Source organism: Centruroides vittatus, unplaced genomic scaffold (assembly GCF_030686945.1).
Source record: "Centruroides vittatus isolate TY-2023 unplaced genomic scaffold, ASM3068694v2 contig_630, whole genome shotgun sequence".
Taxonomy (NCBI): domain Eukaryota; kingdom Metazoa; phylum Arthropoda; class Arachnida; order Scorpiones; family Buthidae; genus Centruroides; species Centruroides vittatus.
The window spans coordinates 367,798-391,273 of NW_027122387.1; the positions used below are offsets into that span (position 1 = coordinate 367,798).

At 33.2% G+C, this 23,476-nt stretch overlaps 2 protein-coding genes and 1 long non-coding RNA gene across 8 annotated transcripts; 1 reads left to right on the forward strand and 2 right to left on the reverse strand.

The window, feature by feature from the left end:
- Window positions 1-1,144: 1,144 nt before the first annotated feature.
- On the reverse strand, window positions 1,145-12,367 carry LOC136979605 (uncharacterized). 4 transcript variants are annotated; one of them, XM_067275622.1, is made up of 3 exons: window positions 12,267-12,367; window positions 11,311-11,506; window positions 1,145-2,336 (listed from the first exon to the last, which is right to left on the reverse strand). In XM_067275622.1, exons 2-3 carry the CDS (start codon window positions 11,496-11,498, stop codon window positions 1,274-1,276), a joined length of 1,251 nt encoding a protein of 416 aa, XP_067131723.1. In that variant the 5' UTR covers window positions 11,499-11,506; window positions 12,267-12,367; the 3' UTR covers window positions 1,145-1,273. The 4 variants fall into 4 exon arrangements, with proteins under 4 accessions (XP_067131723.1, XP_067131724.1, XP_067131725.1 ...); XM_067275623.1 differs by lacking the exons at window positions 11,311-11,506; window positions 12,267-12,367 and adding exons at window positions 2,970-3,124; window positions 3,342-3,519; XM_067275624.1 differs by lacking the exons at window positions 11,311-11,506; window positions 12,267-12,367 and adding an exon at window positions 10,378-10,420.
- A 6,625-nt stretch (window positions 12,368-18,992) lies between these two features.
- On the forward strand, window positions 18,993-22,865 carry LOC136979606 (uncharacterized). 3 transcript variants are annotated; one of them, XM_067275629.1, is made up of 3 exons: window positions 21,447-21,663; window positions 21,744-22,576; window positions 22,670-22,865. In XM_067275629.1, the coding sequence occupies exons 1-3, from the start codon at window positions 21,473-21,475 to the stop codon at window positions 22,795-22,797; spliced, it is 1,152 nt and encodes a 383-aa protein (XP_067131730.1). In that variant the 5' UTR covers window positions 21,447-21,472; the 3' UTR covers window positions 22,798-22,865. The 3 variants fall into 3 exon arrangements, with proteins under 3 accessions (XP_067131729.1, XP_067131730.1, XP_067131728.1); XM_067275628.1 differs by lacking the exon at window positions 21,447-21,663 and adding an exon at window positions 18,993-19,250 and having other exon boundaries at window positions 21,744-22,865; XM_067275627.1 differs by having other exon boundaries at window positions 21,744-22,865.
- Window positions 21,433-23,231, reverse strand: LOC136979607 (uncharacterized). The gene is made up of 2 exons (XR_010881408.1): window positions 22,904-23,231; window positions 21,433-21,586 (listed from the first exon to the last, which is right to left on the reverse strand). It is a non-coding gene; the product is annotated as an uncharacterized lncRNA (long non-coding RNA).
- Between the last annotated feature and the right edge of the window lie 245 nt (window positions 23,232-23,476).

Genomic DNA, 23,476 nt, shown 5'->3' on the forward strand with positions numbered 1-23,476 from the left:
AGTTTGTTGAGATTATTTGAAATACAGTAAAATACATAATATATGGAACATAAATTTGATCAGAAGGAGCGGTGTTGTTGATTTATATAGTTTTGTTTTGTCAATGTTAACCTTCAATCCTACTTTCCTGGCCATGTTATCGAGCTGGTTGCAGCTGTAAAATGATTTGTATAAATAGGAAACAGCCGTATTTACCAAGTTGACCTTCAACCGAGGATCTGGCCCCTATGGAGATGTCATAGGAAGATATGGGGAGCCAGTATATTACTAACGTGTGATTGCCTAACAGTGTAATGTAATGCCAAAATGCAATTATTATTAATTAATTATATACTATACTGGCAAGTTTAAATATAGTTGTTTTTGTTCATTAAAATCTCTTGAAATCAGAAGTATATTTTAAAAATCTTTAAACAAAACGAGATAGACTGACTAATTGATCCGTGTAAGGACCAAAAAATCTTGCCTCGTGACATTCGCAATGCATTTGATTAAGTAGATCATTCGATTTTAAAGTATTCCTCTGATTTTAAAATATTTTAATAAACAAAATAAAATTGCTGCAAGTTATGAAGAATATATAGTTTATTTATTAGGTTCTATTAAATATTTTTCCACTTGAAATGATTTTTTAAAATTGTATGTTTGTTAGGTAATAGGTTTTACACTGTTCAATGTATCAATTCAACACAAAATTAGGCACGAATATTCTTCGACACCCTAGAAAAAACACTGTGGGGTCCGGACACCCAACCACTTCTAAAGCTCACCCTCTCTTAAGCTCGAGCAAGCGTTGACATAACATATTGGTTTGATTATTGTTAATACTCAAGCCAATAAATGTACATTTTAGTTACTAAGACCATTGTTTCTACCACCCTCTCCCACTCTCTCAAAAGTCCGAGCAACTCTGGTCACAATCGGCTAGTGTCAAAGCACAAAAGTGCTTTTCAAGTAATAATTATTCAGTCTTTCCTTTTACACTTGTTTTAAATTTAACGAATTTTTGAATAAGTATAACTTCCATAAAACCCGGCTGACCCATTGTTGGCTGAAAAAAAGGTCCTCTTAAGAGTTAATCTCCACAGAAGGAAAGAGAGAAAGGGGGGAAGTACTATTAAAACTCTGAAACTTTCACGTATAAGACTTTATTAATTGCCAACGAATTGGAATTTCACGTCAATGATATCAAGAAGACATAAAAACAAGGTAATCACTATTTACATTGATATTTAAAATTTTTAAAATATTATTTCAATTATTATTATTATTATTAAAAATAAACGTCAACATTTATATAATATTTTATCCGAACGTCACTTCTCGGTACTAACTGTAGTTCCTTATATTCAAGATCTGTTAGATAATAATCCCAGTTCAATGGATATCTGTACATTATAGATTCAAGTTGTTCCTCATCTATTTCGCAGATTACGCACGCTTCTACATTTTTCGGCAAATAGATCGGTTCCTCGAGTGCGATTTCTCCAATCTTCGAGCAATCGCACATTTCTTTATCCTTAACGGTATTCGTTCCCACTAGTATAGTTGTTTTCACGGGTATACCGGAAGAGGAAGATTCTAACGAAACGGGAAGAATCAACGTTAACAAATAACAATTTTCTTTCGGAACGAAACGACAAATCAAATTTTCTCTTAGAACGAGTTTATAGAAAACCGGATAATCTAATCGACGTCGATTCTTATAATCGATCAATCTCGAATCGTCTTGTTTAATTCTTTTCGTAGTTATTGAACAAACTGTGTCTGGTAAACACGACAAGTATACACCACTGTGCATAGATGCGTAAATAAATCGTAATTCTTCTGGAAACAGAATATTTAAGTCTTTCACCTCTTGTAATTCATCGGGGTTCATGGTCAAGAAACGAATTTTATTAATGAAGGGGGATAAATACTGCCGAATTTTTCGACCTCGATCGATTGCGGACGAATTTCTGAATTCTATCGAATCTAGCTTCACCGCTGCCCATTTGTATAGAGCTCGAAATAGTGTTATTTCTTTTAACGTTCCATATATCGGACGACTAACGAATCTTTTAATAGTAGTCCTCTGGCATCGAGAGAAATCTGGGGATTCCAGAATTTGATCGCAGTACTCGTCGAATGCGATCCAACAGTAATATTGAATGTATCGATCTTTCTCTTCGCAAGCGAAATCGTAAATGGTGCATGCCGTGGAAGCAGTTATATTGTTTTTTAAGTATGTAGTACAAAATGTCCGCAATGCTTTCATGGAACATTTTTTACTTAACTTGTATAATTCGAAAGCATTTTCAATAGATGTTATATGCGGATCCTCTGTGGTCATAAGTCTGAAAAAAACGAATTTGAGTTATAAAATTATCCAATGTAGCTTATCTAAGACATTAATTATTTCTTCTAATTATTTTTTAAAATAAAGGAAACGATAAATCAGTGTCTTCTGTATTAAAAATGTCAGCTTACTGTAGTAATTATAAAAAGTTTCAAGAGTAATCTTTGTTACAAAAGCCATTAACAGTTTAAATATTGTTTTAATTAGTTATAAAATTTCACACAAAATTAAATATTTGGTTAATGTAATCCTTGGTGCCAAGATGGCGGCTCGTCTCTGATTCCGGCAAGGAAACAGTGGGACGCAGGTTCTAACCTAACCTAACCTATTCTAATAAATTACCATAATTATCAGCAACCAAATTATTAGAATAAGTTAGGTTAGGTTTAGTGCGTCCCACTGTTTCCTTGCTGGAATCAGAGACGAGCCGCCATCTTGGAACCATAGGTAACATTAACCCAAAACTTCCCTGCAAAATTTCATAAATTTTCGATAAAAGGAACAGAAGTTATGAAGCTTTGAAGTGGGTGAACAAAATCGTTCTCCCTCACACACACCATAAATAATTATTTTATATTTATTTATGTCAGCCTTTATACACTACGATTATGACTTACCGCTATTAACTTACTTTTTTATATGGATCGATTTTTCTAAATTTTCAGTTAGCGTTAACATAGTGTATGAAAATATCATACAGTTTTTTAATAATTCTTTAAATACAGGACTGGCTTCGAATACTCGATGTCTCGAAACGAGTTCCATTAAAGCGGCGCCATTTTAAATCTAAGATCGAAATTTTAATTTGAGTAAGGTTTAAAATATTTACTAACATTTTTTATAGTGTTAAGCATCAAATTCAATTATTTTATTTGTGAATTTACTGCTTAACACTTAATACTACCCGCTGTATATTCACAATTCTAATTGCAGATAAGTGCACTACAGATGTTTCGGTCATTTCTAAAACGAAACATCGATTTGAAAATATCTAAATACTTACTTCAATAATAATAATTTCGATGAAGTTTCCAAAATATTTCGGCTTTAATTGGAATTACTGAAAAAATGAGAAAAGTCTTTCTAAAATTTCACAATAAAAACACATTTCACTTATCCACAGTATTATTACTGCTTTGTTATTTCTATAAACAATAAAAATCGGCCGAAATATAAATGATTGTTTCACTATTGTGTTTGACGTTATACAAAGAATAAAACTTATTATGTAAATATTAATTAACCATGGCTGAAATTTTGGAGAATAATGAAAAACCATTGTGGCCAATCAGAGAAAGTTTACTTGGTATCTTTGATTTTTAAAATTAATTAAAAAAAAAACATTTTTGATACGTTTTACTGTGATTTTCTTGCTGTCGAGAATCGATATTTAAATAATATTTTACCATCTTTATTAAAATAATACAACATAATTAACTAGAAAAATATTTCGACAATTTTCTACTGATCCTATTTAAAAGATTAATGTTAATATCATAATAATAAATATTGAGATGTTCATTAAATTATTATACATTTTATAACAAAAATTTAAGCATAAATAATATATTTTTATACTTTATTTTATTTAAATATGAGGTTTGAGATATTAGGTGCGAGTGTAACAATCTCAATTTCAATATTATCTGTAACCACGCGGAATAGGGCAAACACAACACTTGGGCAATCTGCCAATGGGGATGCCTCTCGGAAAACTTTCTATAGAAAACTGGCTCCTATTTAGGTTTTGCATATGTGAAGAAATCTCACAAAAATCCATCGTTGATTATGCGCCAACCCGTGGCCTAGTGTTCAGTGGTGTTATCCACACAGCTACTGATGGGCGCACAGTTTTAGTTGCATTGAATATTCAAATATTCAATGCAACTAAAACTGAAGAATATTTGAAATGCATTGTAGGCTAATATCTTTTCTATCAATTCATTCGAAGAATGCTTGATGCAGGAATTGCCACAAAATAACATTATCTGCATCAATTAAAGAATCTTACTCGTTAGTCAAAAACTAAAAATTCTTTTTCATTTTGCAGACATTTTAGCATTACAAAGTAGGTTTAGCAGCACAAGTTGTAACGTGTCGATTAGGATAACATAAACCACCTCTGTCACGTGAGGATATCAAAAATAAATACTCTAATATTCTCTCTCCTATTAGAAATTCTTTACAATAATGGAAAAAACTTTCTAATTTATTGAATGCGTAACCATGTTATCGTACACACAAGTAATGACCAAACACTACCACTAATGTCTGGCAATACAAAAGCTTTATTAAAAGCGTGGCCTCCACATCCTACAGCGAGGCCCCCAGATCAGAAGCCCACCTCTCCCCATTCGAACCCGAGATCTTAGTGGTGTGAGACGAGGGATCTAAAAGGATACAATTTTTTTGGTAGGCCTATCCATTTTATCTACAGCATATTCAGAAAATGATATAGACTTTGTTTAATAGACGAAAATCAAGGATAACAGTTTGCAGCTTATAAGCTTCGTGTTACGACCTCTTGTGTGCTTATTGTTGGCAATAAGCACACAAGATGTAACACAAAGACTTTTCGACTTACTGAAAACAACTAGAAGTGAAATTTTAAAATGATTTTGACTTATTTAATCGTTTAAAAATATTAAAAATAAAGCTTGTGACAAATGACAGCAGTATTATTATATCGAGATGCCATTAAAATATAATTATGAATAATTTTTAACGTGAACTAATTTAAACAAAATAATAATATTTAAATAAAATAACGTTGAAATGTTACGACGATGTTTCCGTTACGAAATAATATACATTAAGATTGGTGTAAGTCGTAAGAAATTTATTATTTCAAGTGCTTAGATAAAGAACAGTTTCATTCTCGAACCCAATACACGGCACTTATATTAATTATATGGGATTCTTCATTTTACAAATGGCAAATAACATATAAGTTATATATGAAAACAAAAGATTTCTATCGTGATGATTGGTGGAGCAATGGTAACGCTCTAACAGTGTGAATCGGTATGATCGGACAATGTGGGTTCGAGTCTCGTAAAAAGAAATTCTGTGATGTATTACTATTTGATTTCTTACAAAAGAGTGGAGAAACGAGTTCGCTCTGAGAATTTCTTTATTTTCTCTCGTTTAACATTTTTACTTCAACTAAGAACTTCAGAATTCGAATTTTATAGTCGAGTCCACTTAACATAGTACGGAATAAGGGAGTAGTTTGCTTAACAGAGCAGCTCCCAAGTTTTCGTTTTTCTTTCTAGTGTTTTACATTAGAGTTACTCCCGTTAAATAAACTGTTATTAATTTTGTTAAAAGCGGGAGTGCATTAGTCTTGGTGCGCTGTCTCTTGATCCGACAAGCGTCTAGTACACGTGGGTCTTCTCTTTGTTCGTTTGTGAATGGGTCGAGTCGTCGAGCATTGAGGACGTGTGGTGTTTCGGCTCCTGTTTCACGCATACTTTGACCCAGGATTTTACTTGTATTATGTGATGTGATATATTTTCAGAAACCGCATTTTACGAGGATTGTGACGACGTCGAGGTTGACAACTTAGCAATTTCTTTTCGGGAGTTATCGCTGACCGAAATCAACGAAATTCGGAGCCGTTTTTCCGGAAAACCAAGCTCGCTCGACCGGAATCGATGACGGGACCTTGACAGCATACATATTGTGAATACTGTCCTAAATTTTCGTGGTCCTAGGATCACTAGTTAGGGAGATATTGTACTTCTTTTCGGAAAATTACAGTCGGGTTACGGCGGGCCACCGCGGGCTCACGGTGTTACATCCGAAGAAAATTTCATCATTATCAGTTAGAGGACTTCTTCAGTAATGTTACGACAAAGTTTGGCGGGATTATCTGTAAAATTATTTAAATTACGGCGATATTAAGTACAGTTTCTAACTCACCAACTTCAACGACTATTTATAACGGCCGTTGCCAACACTACAGGTGTTCGGTAGACAGCTGCGGCGGTCGTCTTTAAAGTTTTGTAAATAATATCAAGGTCGTTTTTACGACGTGTTTTACGTTATTTACGTTCTCTACTAGTGAATTGTATTGATATGAATCCACGCATTAGCGAAGCTTTTTTAGACGAAGCGTATGAGATTTTGGACGAAGCGAAGGAATATTTCGTGGATAACCCGACTGGGAGATTGGGTACAAGGGAACATATGAGGTATATCACAAAACAGATAACTAAAATAATAAATCTAGCCGAGTCTAAGCTGAGAGATAACGGCATTTCAAATATACTCGAGCGAAAATTAGATGCACTGGCAACTAAGCAGGATTTACAATAAGCGACCCTTCTTCAAAATGAGAAAACGATGGAGGCAATCTCGAATGTAAAAGAGGAAATAAGTGCACTTAGTAAAGCCCTACCAACTGAACCCCCGGTTGAGAAAGAGAACTCTGTTCCAAGCTACAATGACATATTAAAACAAGGCAACAAGCAACCTCAAAAAGATCTATAGCCACTAAACCGGTGCTCGTATATAGTAAAGATAAAAAGAGCAGTTCAGAGCAAACAAAAGCTATACTAACAAGTAAAGTGAGACCAAAAACTCTAGGAATAGGGGTAAAACGAGTTCGGAATATAAAAAACGGAGAAGTAGCAATTGATCTTTGCTGTTGGAACGACATGATAATTCTCTCAGAAGCTTTAACAAAGCGTAAAGGGGTTCGAAACAATTAAAAAGAAGAGGAATCTCCCGTTGGTAAAGATCGTGTCGGTTCCCAAGTCAATTACCAGAGAGACATTGTTGGAAAACATCTTTGAGCAAAACGTGCCAATTGCATGCGAGCTCACAAGAGAAGAATTCGATGAACGGATTAAAATAAACTTTCCGATAAATCAGAGAAATACGGAATGTGTGTCGTGGGTTCTTGAAGTCGCAGTAGACTTGAGAGAGATAATGCAAAGGGAAGGAAAAATAAATTTAGGATGGACAAGATGCCCCGTGTTTGATTACATATTAGTCAAGAGGTGTTATAAATGTCTTGCCTTCGGCACTTTGCGAGGGATTGCCGATCGGAAAAGAACACCTGCAGTCACTGCGGTGAAGCTCATCTGTTTAAGAATTGCAAGAAGAAAGAAGAAACAGCAACGTGTGCTAACTGCGTGCGACACAAGCGAGAAAGTCACGACCGTAACACACTGGAAAAAAGATGTCCGATCTATCTACGGGAAGTGGAGAAGATTATCAGGAGGACTAACGATTAATTTCCAAATTTTGCTATGTACGAGCCATGGTTGCTTAACTTCAGACCGTGTTTTGTAAAACCTCAGGTAGGGGTAGTATTGTCTCGGCCGATGTTGTAGGCCAAGCGTCCTCCCATTGGAAAAAAACTGTACGGTTTTGTTATACCTCATCAAGGAGAATCACGACGGGCTGATTTCTCTCGGTAAATGTTCGCGTTACAGGAATCATCATCATCTTAGGTAGCAGCAAGTCGCGGTTAACATCATGTATTTATACTTATCTTCTGTAACACTATTTTTAACATCAGATCAGAGTTAACTGTAAACTAATGTTCTACATCTGGCTTACATAGCAATCCAGTAACATTACCACCAGGTATTATTGTGTATACTGTTTTTCATGCTATGGCAAAGTAGCCGCAGCTTTTGTATTTTTTTTTTTTTTTTTTTTACTTCGATAAATAAATACGGACACAGATGCTCGTGAGACTTCCCTCTTCGTCCCCTTTCCTATCTTCCTTTTACTTCACCTTCGCCCATTCTCTAGAACAACTTTTTCTGCATTTTCACACCTGAATAGTTCTGGGTTTTCATCCCCCTTTATGCTAGAAGTGTATCTTGACCCCCTCCTCCATACCGAATCTGACCATTACGTGAGATTAACATACGGGCTTGACGATCTTAGCGGTAGCAGTCCTGATTTGGGCACACGGTGCCGACGTAGCGGACACATTAGATTTTACGTAATTACAAATGCCATGTTTACACCACTATAATATGTATTCCCCTTTTATGATTTTTCATGTGTCAAAACCTGTATTGGGAATTAGAATCCCTTTTTTTTTGTATTCAGCGTTTGGAGGACTAAACCCTTTGAAATCTGTCGTCAGTCATAGGATCCCTGTATCCCGTGGTTCTACGTTTATCGGCCTTGTCCTCCCTTGAGTAATAATTTATACGTCGTGGGAGCTCTCTTGTATCTAAGTATTGTCCTGTGTTGTCAGCGAATTCTTATTACAATGCATGGAAATACTGGTTATATTCTATCACCGCGCACCTGAAGTTAGGGTTGCGTGTTTCACCTCTGTTGGAAACTCTTTAGGTGTTGGAGTTGTTGGCATGGCTTGTTGGTTCGAGTAGGCGCGGGCTAAATTACGTATTAGGTCCCTTCTTTAACTCATATTTTATAGTTATGTCCTCCAGATCTTTAGCTCTATTAAAGTGTCTCCCCAATAAGTATGGTGTGTATCTTGTTAGTGCACGGAAGGCAGCTATTTTATAAGAAGGGTGTGGCCCTTGTTAAAACGAATGTTAATAACTAATAAATGAGCGCTGGTACTAATCTAATCTAATTTAAGGGTAAAGTTACAATACACATTACACGATACCGTAGGACCTGGAATTGAATCACGAAGATCAACTCGTTCCTCACCGACCGGCTGCTCCACTGTGGGTCTGGCAAAATCCAAGATGAGCCTTCTAAGTGCCCACGGTGTGGAAGAAAACAATACAATTAAAATTCGTATGTTTCACGTATAAAATCTTTATTAATTGCCAATGAATCGGAATTTTATGTCAATGATATTCAAGAAAAATGTAAAAAATGATTACCTTGTTTTTATTGATAGTCGAAATTTTTAAGACATACATGTAAATAAAATTAATTATAATAAAATGTATTTAAAATATTTCAGATTATTATTATTATTATTATTAAAAATATACACTAACTTTTATATAATAATTTAACCTATCGTTTTTATTTCTTCCTATTTCCTTATATTTATTATTCGTTATATAATAATACCATTTCAAATTAAATTTGTCTTTTATCAATTTGTGTTGTTCGTCGTGTAATTTACAAATTACGCACGCTTCTACATTTTTAGGCACGTAAATGGGTTCCTCAAATGTAATTTCTCCAACCAACGAGCAGTCGCAGATTTCATTATCCTTAATAGTATTTGTCCCCACTTGTATCGTCGTTCTCACAGGTATACTGAAACAATACAACGTAACGGGAAGAATCAACGTTTTTAAATAACAATTTTCTCTCGGAGTGAAACGACAAATCAAGTTCTGTCTTAGAACTGACCAATAGTCAAAACGCTGATTTAATTGACGTCGATTCTTATAATCGATCAATCTCCAATGATCTTGTTTAATTCTTTCAGTAGTTATTGGGCAAATTGTGTCTGGTAAACCCGATAAATCTCCACCTTTCTGAAATGCATAAAGAAATTGAAATTCTTCAGGAAACAGAATATTTAAGTCTCTCACCTCTCGTAACTCATCGAGGTTCATGGTCAAGAAACGAATTTTATTAATGAAGGGGGATAAATACTGCCGAACTTTTCGACCGCGACCAATCTCATCCGAATTTCTGAATTCTATCGAATCCAGCTTTACCGCTGCCCATTTGTATAGAGCTCGAAATAGTGTTATTTCTTTTAACGTTCTATATATTGGACGACTTAACGAATCTTTTAACAGTAGTCCTCTGGCATCGAGAGAAATCTGGGGATTCCAGAATTTGATCGCAGTAATCGTCGAATGCGATCCAACAGTAATATTGAAGGTATCGATCTTTCTCTTCGCGAGCGAAATCGTAAATGGTGCATGCCGTGGAAGCAGTTATATTGTTTTTTAAGTACGTAGTACAAAATGTCCGCAATGCTTTCATGGAATATTTTTTACTTAACTTGTATAATTCGAAAGCATTTTCAATAGATGTTATTATGCGGATTTTTTGTGGTCATAAATCTGAAAAAATAAAGAATATGTTTAAAATGTTTAGAAAATAATTTAAATTATTACACTAGAAAATTAAACAATAAAACAGTCTTTTCTATTTATAAAAATGGCAGCTTATTGCAATAATTAATTATGCCTATAACACGGAATATAGAAAATTTTAATCATTAATTATTATTCAAATTTAATTTAACAAGAAGAAAACAAGGAATGTCCACATTTATGGAATTTGAGTATCATAGTTCCGTCTAATGCTTTGTGTGTGGTTCGTTATGGTACAGTCAGAGTACAATAAAACCAAAAGGGCATCGTATAATTTTACGCTAAAAGATTCTTGTAAAGGTTTAAAACCGGGAATGTCTACGCGTGACTGGCATTAAAGGTTCAAAGTTTATTTTCGACATATCTTAAAAACAATTTTGTTTAATGCACACCTGCCGTGCCCATTTCTCTCTATTCTTCTTTTGTTGTCCGAAAAAGATAGATATTAAATAATCATTAAAGCAATGTATTCTGTATTTGGAACTAATAATGGATATTAATTTTTTTTAATGCAAAAAATTATCCATCTTGCCTACTTTTCTATCGCTTTTATTTCATTCCAAAACCACCGTAATTTGTCAACATCCCCCCAGATTTTCAGCCATGTGATAAAAATACGTGTCTCATCAACTTGAAAACAAAAAAATCCAACAACGAGTTGCGTAACTTTCCCGGTTATTGTGAGATTTTATTTAAAAAACAATTTTATATTATTAATTACAGTATAATAAATAAAATTGTAGGTGGTGCTATCTGTTACCAGATTTTGTTATAAATTTTTTAAATATCATTAATTATTATAAAACGGAAAAAAAGCTTAATTTTGAGGGTCCACGGAATAACGAATAACATCATTAAGTGCAACCCCTCTCGACATATGATACATGACCATCTCTAACTCTTCACCCCCTCCATCTTTAACACTACGATTGCGACTTATCACTATTAACTTACTTTTTTATTTGGATAATATTTTCTGAGTTTTCACTCAGCGTTACCATACAGTATGGAAACATCACAGAGTTTTCTAACATTTCTCTAATCACAGGACTGGCTTCGAATGCCTGATCTCTTGAAACGGGTACTTCCATTCCAATTTCACTTCTTAAGATTACTTGATTATACCATAATGATGATGCCATTCTAAAACCTAAGATAGACATTTAATAAGTGTTAGTATCAATTTCATTTGCGAATTAAATACTTAAATACGTATACATTTCCCAATAAATTATGTTTAAAATAATTCATTACTTCGGTATTTTTTCTTAATACTGATTGTGTGTGTCAGGTGTTATGTAGCAAAAAATTGCCACGTACAGTACCACATGAAGAATTTTTGCGTACCCCTGGCAGTATGCCTACGACACTTTGGGAAACAAATTTAACACTACGATCATACAAGGTATTGCACGACACTAAAAATGCATACAGTATATCTTCTGTTAAATCTAGTGTTAATGGATACAATAAGTTAGATTATGAAACGTTGTTGCAAAGGATTTCATCATCCATATTGTACAGTATATAACCTAACTATCGCTTTATATGGTGGTGTCTCCACTGTTTCCTTTCTTTTATTTGCTGGAATCAGAGACGAGCCGCCATTTTGGAACTATAGGTAACGTTAACCCAATTGGTTGCAACTCAAAGTGTATGACAAAAAGGCATTCTAGCCAAAATTAACTGTAATCTTTGCTAGTATTTATAATAGATTATTAATTAATTATCACTCACAATTTAATTAAAACCAGAATTGTTCTACTTTATACTAAATAACTATTTAAAACGAACAATATATCTAACATCCACTGTATATTCGTAACAATTCTAATTGTAAATAAGTACACTACAGATGTTTCAGTCACTTCTAAAACGAAATATCGATTTGAAAATATCTAAATACTTACTTCAATAATAATAATTTCGATGAAGTTTCCAAAATATCTTGGCTTTAATTGGAATTACTGAAAAAACGAGAAAAGTCTTTCTAAAATTTCACAATAAAAACACATTTCACTTATCCACAGTATTAATACTGCTGTTATTTCTATAAACAATACAAATCAGCCAAAATATAAATGATTGTTTCACTATTGTGTTTGACGTTATACAGAGAATAAAACTTATTATGCAAATATTAATTATCCAACGTTGAAATTATGGAGAATCAGCGTTGCCAGATGTTTTTTGCCGTTGTAGCCAAAAAATTTTAAAAAGTAGCCCAAAAGTCGCCAACTACTCAAGCAGTTGGCTACTTTTGTACTAGGTGTTGTTTTACCTAGTATTTTTGTACTAATCTAGTACCTTATTACTTATCCCAGTACCAAGATACCCAACACCATTTTCCTAGTACCATTCATGAAATCCTAATACCTTTCCTTTCAAAACATTCACTTTTATTCTTTTTTTTTATTATTTTACTTTGGCAGTAAATTGAGTTTTTTATTGCTTCCTCATTCAAGTGCAGTAGTTGAACGTATTTTTTTGCAATTAAATTTAATGAAAACTACTAAATCGATTCCTTGAAGCAGTTATTAACAAAGGAGCTACTTAAAAGCAACAACGATAAATGTTTAACTTGGAAACAATGATCCGCTTCAACCATACAAAAACATTCTAATGAAAAAGATTCTGATGATGATGATGATCTTACCAGTGATTTTTCAATGTGATATTTTTAAATTTTCAAAAATTCTGTGTTTCTAATAAATAACTGCCTACCTTTAATGCATTAAAATCTTACGGTGTTAATTCTACCATCAAATTGTACATATCGAGTCGAGGTACTTTAACAGGAAATATGAAAGATGAAGGCAGCTACGATAATTTTGTGAACTACTTCTGGTTTAAATATTATGCATCTTAAAAAGATACAAAAACGAAAGCTAACTGTAGAAATGCACATTTTACGTATCTTTTTCCCACGGTAATCTACAAAACTTTTTGTAATTTGTCAGTCGTATTTTTAAACTAATAAAATCTATAAAACTTGAAGCGAGTGTTTCAATATGTATATATAACAACAAAGTTTAATTCCTATTTTCAAGATCGTTTCTCAAATACACCAAACTCCAACAATCACACTAACTGTAGTTCTCTGTGTGTTCTTATGTTCTTTTTTTACATCTTCATCATTTATGAAATTCTTTTAATACCAAAAAATTATGTAGTTAAATCAGGGTCTGTTTTCAGTTGATTTAGACAGCACAGATATCCAAGTGACAGGCGAATAATCGCATGGTTTTACTATAAAAATTCCAATCTGATTATACAGTATTTAATCATTCAACCAAAAAGATATAATTTTGCATATTAATATTTTTGCGCAGTTATAAATATTCCTTTTTAATAATACGCTTGAAAAATTAATTTTATATTTATTTTATTATACGTAAATAATAAAATATTTTTAGTAAACTATAAAATGTTACAATCATTGTCGAGTATTTCACAATACACGCAAGTGACATTACATTCGTTTACAATACACCTTTTGATTGGAGAACAATTAAAAAATAAAAAGTAAATAAAACACAAAATATTAGTCGTTCCTCTAAATTTCAGTTTTCAAATACATTCATAAATCATTATATAAAAATCTCATCTTCGATACAAAACATAAAAACCTTACTGTTGAAATACAATGGTCATTTGATTACATTCAAATAAAAAGAAAATTTGCATTTACTCTTTCAGCAGAAAGCTGAGACATCAAAGTTAAACTTCTTCGTACTGGGGATAGCTTGTTCGTAAGTGATATTTAATGCGCATAGCGAATAGCGAAACATGGCACAAAACTCAAAGTTAATTTTCTAGATTTCTTTCAATTTATACTTTTGATCCACACTTGGTGCAGTAAGATGCATTTTCCGGCGACAACAGAATACTCTTATACAAGTTAAAAGCAGAAATTCGAGCAAACGGATAAAGGCAAGTTTCACACATTCGTGGTGTTTCCTCCGAATGTTGAAGAACGTGAGCTAAAAAGCTTCGTTCACAGGAAAACTGGCAGTCACACTTTGGACAGCCCGAATTAATATGCACTCGAATATGCTTAACCATTTTATCTTCTCGAGCAAAATAACTACTGCATAAACAACACGCGAAATCTTTTACAACGGTACGCATTTTCTCGTGTTTACAGTAACTTGAGCAATACGTAAACGTTTTGTGACTCGTGTTGCGCTCGAACGGCCTTTCATTTGTACGCTTTCTGCTAAGATCGGCCAAATGGGATTTATGAAAAAAACGTTTGCCGCATATCTTGCACTGGTAACGTCTTTCTCCCGTATGAATTCTGCGATGAGTGGTCATGAGAAATTTCCTGGAAAAACATTTTTTACATATATCACATTTGAACGGCTTCTCTCTGGTACGAGTTCTGTTGTGGCGATCGATAATAGATTTTAAAGTTTTAAAACAAAATTCACATTTATGACTCATTGCGAAACTTATCTGAAAAATAAACAAAAACATTAATACAAACTTTTTAAGAAATTGTATTTAATCTATGAGTGTTTATACTAAAGAAGAGATAAAAGTAATATTTTATTTGAAGATTTAAATTATCTGAAGCAAAATAGAATTAATCTAAATTGTATAAATCCGTAATTTGTTTTCCCCGCTCGACTAGTCACCGACCTCCACCGGAAGAGGAACACGAGGAGACCGCCTTCACCTAGCACACAACCGGGCACTTCCCAAGAAGAAAAGCCCCGAGGCGACCCGACTCCACAAAAACAAAAATCTATTGTTTAAACCTATTAACAGGATCATCTCTACGCCGCCATTTTTCTTTTTAACCTACTAACATTTTGAATTTTAGCTATATTTGTAGATTCTTAGCTATATTCATGGATTTTTTAGCGAAGGATTCAAATATTTAGTTATTATCCTAGAACTGTAGAATAACCCTCTTTGACGAGATTTTTATATTATATTAACCTAGATATATATTAAATATTAATTTAACGAGAGAGAGAAAGTAAAGATAACAATTTATGTAACCTTACATACCTCTATCCGGAATTCAAGGATTCTTTACTCCAAATAACTTAATATTACCATTTATTTTAAATCTAAGAACAGTGTCTTAGTCACCTTACCCGAAGATGGCTGACCCACGCAACTTTACGACCGACCATCCGATTTAAGTACTAACAACCCGAATTAATTTATAGACGCGAACGCGCAACAACTCTATCAACTTACCTACGATTCTTGCACACCGGAACAGTTTATATCCAAAAATCCAAGATGGAGATATCGTCCTACAAACCACAACTCCTTCGAACGAAGAAATTCCTCCAAACCAGCGTTGCCAGATGTTTTTTGCCGTTGTAGCCAAAAAATTTTAAAAAGTAGCCCAAAAGTCGCCAACTACTCAAGCAGTTGGCTACTTTTGTACTAGGTGTTGTTTTACCTAGTATTTTTGTACTAATCTAGTACCTTATTACTTATCCCAGTACCAAGATACCCAACACCATTTTCCTAGTACCATTCATGAAATCCTAATACCTTTCCTTTCAAAACATTCACTTTTATTCTTTTTTTTTATTATTTTACTTTGGCAGTAAATTGAGTTTTTTATTGCTTCCTCATTCAAGTGCAGTAGTTGAACGTATTTTTTTGCAATTAAATTTAATGAAAACTACTAAATCGATTCCTTGAAGCAGTTATTAACAAAGGAGCTACTTAAAAGCAACAACGATAAATGTTTAACTTGGAAACAATGATCCGCTTCAACCATACAAAAACATTCTAATGAAAAAGATTCTGATGATGATGATGATCTTACCAGTGATTTTTCAATGTGATAATTTTAAATTTTAGTACTTCATGTTCATTACTTTTGTTTCAAAATTTTGTTCATTTGATTGTTATTGAGGAATAATTCTTGTAGATTCTTGTAATACAGTAGAGCGTCGAAAATTGGAGTCAATTGGGGACTGGGGTTGTTCCAATTAGTCATTTGTTCCGATTTCCGACTTTGTACGAAATAATATATTAACATGTCCGATGTTCAAATTTTTCTCCGTTGCGTGTCGCTTCGTGTTGAATTTTCGTCGATTTTAAGCCTAACGAAAATTTTTATAATAATAATCGAGGCTATTGTATCATTAAAAATGATTTCTTTATTTTGTACAAACAAAATAAATATATCGAAGAATATAAAAAAAAACATGAAAATTATACTTTAGAAGTAAATCTAGTATCAAAAACGTTCGATTCAGCACGACACAGTCCGACTGAAAATCGTTCCGATTTCCGGCCATTTCGATTACCGACGTTCCGATTAACGACGCTCTACTGTATATGAATTTTGTGTGTTACATGCAACACTATATATATTTTAATAAATAGAAATTTGATAAGTTATAAATGTATATATTATTTATACGTATATATTTAAATAATATATAATATATACATACATTCAGCAGTTTAAGATTAAAGTAATGCTTGCATTAGTTAATAGATCATTTTGACTTAATGCATTGATTTTGCACATACGTATGTCGTATTATCGATATTAATATAAATTTAAAAAAATACTATAGCACATTACTGGTCGATTTTTTAAAGGAAACTTAGTACCATTTTTTGTTATCTAGTACTCTTTTTAGTACTGTACCTTTTTTAGAAAGGCTTGGAACAACCCTGCTCTCGAGCCAAATGCCACAGTCAACACGTATAAAGTACTAGATTCAATAAGCGCAGTCTTTAAAATTTAAAGTACTAACATCGGTTTGTAAGTAGTCTATACTTATTAAGTAATTATTCAGGCTTAAGAACTAATGGAATAAATGCAACACATATTTATCAGCTTTTATTTCAATTATCTATTATTGCAAAATTTACATGTACAGTACAATATCCAACTACAGAGAACTCTCAAACTATAAATTATAATAGAATAAATATACAGGTTATATTTTTATAGCCTGCATATTTATTATTATAATTTATAATATACCTTAATCATACATAGAACTATTAATACTTTTTAGTAATTTATCAGGTAATTTGTATTCACTCACACGTATGTCTCTGGAAAATAAATAAAATCGAATGTGAAGGAGTGCACGTAAAAGTTGCAACCCCATTCTGTTCCGTGTGTCACTTTTTAAATGGTTAACAGCAGAAAAAGCTCTTTCTACTGAAGCATTTGATATCGGTAGTGTAAGTATATTCAATGCTGCTTCAGCAAGTCGTGTTGCAGGATTGTTACCTGCAGTATCCTTATATTCAATAACTGTTTTCCAAAAATGTTCTCCCGTTGTGTCTGGAGTAATTCCTGGAATGTTTTGGACACAGCGTATCATCTTCTCTAATTCCACGCTGTTAACAGTCAGGTATGAGCAAGTACACTGACTTTAAATTCATCAAATCTGTGCACAAGAACTGTTCTACAAAATGGTTATTTACGACTGAAGGTTTTATAATTCTTTTAGCAAATGACATAAACAGTGACTGTAATTCTTTAATAGCTGCAAAAGTATCTATACTCTCACCTTGAAAAAGTAAGTTATTATACATAGTAATAAATCATACTATGTATAAAAACAAAACGAGTAGACAGCACACAGGTATAACCTTTCTAAGCGCAAAACAAATGATAAAATAATTTGTGTAACCAGCCCAAAATATAGCCAAGTCAAATGTCTGTAGCCCAAAAAGTAGCCAGTGCGCCAAATGCTTTTTTTAACGCCAAACTGAAAAATAAGTAGCCCAATTTGGCGCAAAGTAGCCAAATCTGGCAACACTGTGGAGAATAATGAAAAACAATTGTGGCCAATCAGAGAAAGTTTACTTCGTATCTTTGATTTTCTTGCTGCCGAGAATCGATATTTAAATAATATTTTACCGTCTTTATTAAAATAATACAACATAATTAATTAGAGAAATATTTCGACAATTTTCTACTGATCCTAGATAAAAGATTAATGTTAATATCATAATAATAAATACTGAGATGTACATTAAATTATTATACATTTTATAATAAAAATTTCAATACTTAAATAATATATTTTTTACATTTTATTTAAACATTAGGTCTGAAATATTAGATGCGAGCCTAACCACTTCAAATACAATATTATTTGTAACCACGCGACGGAATAGGGCAAACACAACACTCGGGCAATGTGCCAAGACGGATGCTTCTCATAATGAGAATCTGACTTATATTTAGATTTTAGGCACGTGACGAAAGTACGAAAAAATCCACGTGACTAGCCGATGATTAGGCTTGAATCCGATACCGAAGTCAGTGTTCAGCGGTTTTATTCACTCGGACTCTGCTGGGTAGAGAAATTAGATGTAAGAATAGATATTTTAAACTGGTGATGGCGGGTTCGGTGATCAACGAGTTGGCCGCGTGGAGTTTCCCGTGTTTTCTTCACGTGCAATTTTCCCAAAGTCTCCGAGAAGCATCCCCCTTAGCAATTGCACAAATGTTATGTTTACCTTATTCCGTCAATCCAATTCAGTCTTTTACATCACAATATTGCCATCGATTATTCTATCAAAGACCGATGCTTTTGATAAATTTGTAACATTATAAAAATACTCACGTTTATTGCCCTCTTATAACAATTGTTGAAATTAATTATTGAATATCTCAACATAATAATTGCTTAGTTATCAACAAAGAAAAGAATCGTTATCAAGGCGAATTTTTTTTTGTAACCAAAATTGCCATAGATTTATAAAATGGAATACGTCCCTTCTCATAGGATTAGCCTAAAATCCGAAAATGGAGAAAGCGTTCAAATAGCAAGATCTCTTCTGGATCATAGTCTCGTTTTTAAAGATCTTTTAAATAAAGAGAATTTGAATGTATTGAACATATCTGAAGATTATCAAAGACTTCTTCAAATGAAAAGGTACAGTACCTGTACATCGAGTGCCTCGTATAATAATAAATACTTTCTAATTATTTAAATTCGATTTTATTATATAAATATATTTTTCATTTTCGATTCTTTCCACCCCGTGGACACTAAGAAGGCTCTTTTTTTCATGTCCACAATGTTGTCGGGTTTTCAGGAGCGAGTCTGGCATATGTGGGTATAAAGTACTGTACTTTCAATTAATTTAAGATCACAATAATTTCATGCTTAGGTTCCTGGAAACTGGAGATCCCAAATTAACTTCGCTAGAAAACGGGTTTGAGATGTACGAGTTTGGCATTATTTACGAGATAACAAGATTGCAAAAGTTCTGCAGGGAATCTCTCATATCCTTCATAAATGTTAAAAACGTTTGTCAGATTCACGATTTTGCGTGTAAATACGAAGACAGACGAATACAGTATCATTGCTGGAAGACATTCGACGATTTCTCCGAAGAGATTCTTCAATCTGAAGAATTCGCACAATGCCAAGAGGCAACCATCGAAACATTCGTCTCACGTCCGAAATATAAAACATTAAAAGAAATCGATCTCTTCGACGGTTTCGTTTCGTGGGCCAAGAAAAAATCCTTAAGCAACGATGGAAATTTGCCCGAAAATGAAAATATTCGTCGTTATTTGGCTTCATATTTAAATAAAATTCGTTTTTTATCGATGTCAACGGAAGAATTGGATATAGTTTTCTCTCGGAATATTCTATCATCGGAGGAAGTGAGAGGAATTCTTGAATATCAAAAGCAAGGTACTTTAACTAAGCTTCCCGACACGATCTGTCCATCTATCACCGCGAGAGATAAACAGTGTTACGGACAGTTAATGGAATATCTTAACAGACACACTCATAAATTTTGGAAACTAAAAACATTCGGAAAAAAGAGCGGGTTCTATTCTTCCTTTATTCCTAAACTCGATTGTTTTCTAATTGGTGTGGTGATTCCTATAATACACCGAGAACAACGTTTGTGTGTATTGATCGAAATAAATGTAGGTTCGGAATCGTTACCAACGGCAGAATATTCTTGTTCGCAAATTGGTGAAATTTCTCTCTCTGAACCTTCGTTCATAAAAAAAGGCACAGAGGTGTTTATTTCTGGCAAAATAAGATCAAAAGAGCAAGAGCGTAAGATAAAAATTGCGAAAAATTCAGATTACTACACAACCGATCCAAATGTACACCATGCGCCATTTTATGGATACGATAAATGTATTAACTATTTTATTAAAGCAAGATTGTACTTCTAGATAATATTTTATATTGTAAATTCGACGAATTGAATAAAGTTTCAAAATTCAATTCGAGATTTAATAAGTGAAAATCGCGGGCCAAATATTAGTGGCCAATACCACTGAACACTGGGGCTGATTTTGGGTTTTATTCACGTGTTTAAACGCTTAAATAAGGACCATTTTTATATAGAAAGTCATCCCGGGTGGTATTCCACCTTGACAATTCGCTAATGTGTTGAGTCTTATTCCACCAATTCAATCCTATTCCTTAAATGGGTTCATCTTGATACGAGAATAACTGAAGACTACAGGACTCTCATCAGTTTGCATTGTTTTTACTTATACTTTCAGTAATACGAGAGCTTAATTAAAACGAATTTATGTAAATACAGTAGAGACTCGTTAATCGGAACCCCGGTAATCGGAACGATTTTCAGTCGGACTGTGTCGTGCTGAATCGAAACGTTTTTGATACTAAATTTACTTCTAAAGTATAATTTTCATGTTTTTATATTCTTCAATATATTTATTTTGTTTGTACAAAATGCAGAAATAATTTTTAACGATACGATAGCCTCGATTATTATTATAAAAATTTTCGTTAGGCTTAAAATCGACGAAAATTCAACTCGAAGCGACACGCAACGGAGAAAAATTTGAACATCGGACAGGTTAATGTATTTATTCGTACACAATCGGTAATCGGAACAAATCACTAATCTGAACAACCCCAGTCCCCAATTGATTCCGATTTTCGGTTCTCTACTGTATATTATTTTCATACACAATAAAGAAGAGATCAATACAAGCAATCACGGTCGTGCGAAGTGGGGAGAGTCAAAAACAAAGTTTCCTGTTCAACAGGAATCAGTAGAAATTCCTATCATTATATAAAACAATTTCAATAATAATTTTAAACAATAAAGTTTAATAATAGATGTCGAATAGTAGATTTATTATCGTAAAATGTCCTCAATTAATTCCGAAGTATACAGTATCAGCATTTGGAGTGAGAATGGAGAGAAGGTTGACATCAGCAGTTCTCTTCTGAAAAATTCTACTCCTTTGTTAAAAGATATGCTGGAAAGAAACATCATACGACCGGTTAAAAATCTGATATTCAATTCGGACATTAAAAATCTTATACATTCCAAGAAGTAAAATCATACGAAAATATCAATTTAACTTATTGTATATTATTATTTTAAAAAGTAACACACTTATTCTTTTAATTCAGGTATTTAGAAAATGGAGATCCCGAATTGGCATGTCTTGGAGATGCTTACGAATTATATAAAATGAGTAAGAAATTTCGCATGAACTCTGTCTTAATGAGCGCTAGAATATATTTAAACGATAGCATAAATTCCAACGACGTGTGCGAAATTTATGAATTTGCATACGAGCAACAAGATCGACGGCTTCAATATCGATGCTGGACTTGGTTCGACGATTACTGTTACGCAGTTTTAACTTCCAAAGGTTTTCTTCGTTGCAAAACCCTAACAATCGAAACATTCGTTTCCCGCCCAAAATATAAATACTTAAAAGAAGTCGAACTATTTTATAATATAGTATTATGGGCGGAAAAGAGATTCAAATCCGAAGGAAACGGCAGCGATCCAAACTACCGTAACACGAAAATCCGCCATTATTTATTACCCTTCTTGAATAGGATACGCTTTTTATCCATGACTTCTACAGAATTAAACTTCGTATTTATGAAAAATATATTATTACTCGAAGAGAAAGAAAGTATATCTAAATGCAGGGACGTTCCCGATTTACTTATTCATCCCAATATCTGTCCAATTCGAATGAAAAGAACAAAGCAATGTTACAGACCTTTGATTGATTATAAACACCGCCGCCAATTCAAAACTAAAATTAATGCCAGACTTCGAGAAAATTGTAAATTCCATTGTTGTTTCATTGCTAAAGAAGATTGTTTTTTAACTAGAATTGTTATCCCCATTTGCCATTTAATGGAGGGTACGAAAATACCCGCTAGAGTCAAATGTATGATTGGAAATTCTATTCAAGAGGACGATTATTATTGTGAAAGAAACGGTGAAGTCCGTATTCCATATCCTATATTTATACCAAAGAATGTAGAAGTTATTATTAACGCTGTACCAAATTTAGAAAATACTGGGTTTGTAGGTACCATCAAGATAGCACAAAATCCGGCAATTTATATCGATGACAGCCTGTTTAATGAATTACGCGAAGAGAATATCAATTGGTTAGAATGGCGCCAATATTACATCAAAGTTAGATTGTATTTTTAACACAGAAGTGTCCTTCCAAAAAATTTTAATGTAAAATTCTTCTGTTCTTAACATCAAATAGTTACAATTAAATATGTTTTTAGATAATTAAAGTGATTTAACATACCCCTTCTTGTCTGAAATTTCGTCGTCATTTTCGAATATAAATGCTAACAGTCAAACCTCTGAACAGGTGCCACTATATTTTTCGGAGGTTATTTTATGTGCATTGTATGGTGGCCGTTATTGGAGATTGGGCTGTAAAATTTGTCGTGATTGGCCATGACTGTTAAGAACAATAATCAAGAATTAGAGTGCAATACATCAAATGATTAGTACCCGGCTGTCCCATTGTGGGAAGGCCGAACCCATAATGGGCTTGCTAAGAGAGGCCCTCTTAGTGCCCATGGGACAGAGAGTTATATAAAAAAATGATCATCATCAACTGTAGATTTGAATTATAAATAAATCTCTAATATTTACAAATTACATTTTCAACAGAACTGAAAAATTGGAATTTAAAATTAAAATATAACATTTAAGTTTACAACTTTTCATTATCAATAAAACAATGGGTTATAAATTAGTATTTTAATAGATGAATCCAGACTTAACATTCAATAATATGAAGTGTAACATTTCTAAACCGGTGGTTCTCAAACGTTTGTTGCTGGCGGCACACTGTAAAACAAAGTTTTCT

Excerpts from the sequence above, each read along its gene's own strand:
- LOC136979606 (XM_067275627.1), top strand. The coding sequence starts at position 21,473 with ATGTCCTCAATTAATTCCGAAGTATACAGTATCAGCATTTGGAGTGAG. Across the intron at positions 21,664-21,743 it reads AATCTTATACATTCCAAGAA|GTATTTAGAAAATGGAGATC; the intron begins GTAAAATCATAC and ends CTTTTAATTCAG.
- LOC136979605 (XM_067275622.1), bottom strand. The coding sequence starts at position 11,498 with ATGGCATCATCATTATGGTATAATCAAGTAATCTTAAGAAGTGAAATT. Across the intron at positions 2,337-11,310 it reads AATATTATCCAAATAAAAAA|ACTTATGACCACAGAGGATC; the intron begins GTAAGTTAATAG and ends CGTTTTTTTCAG.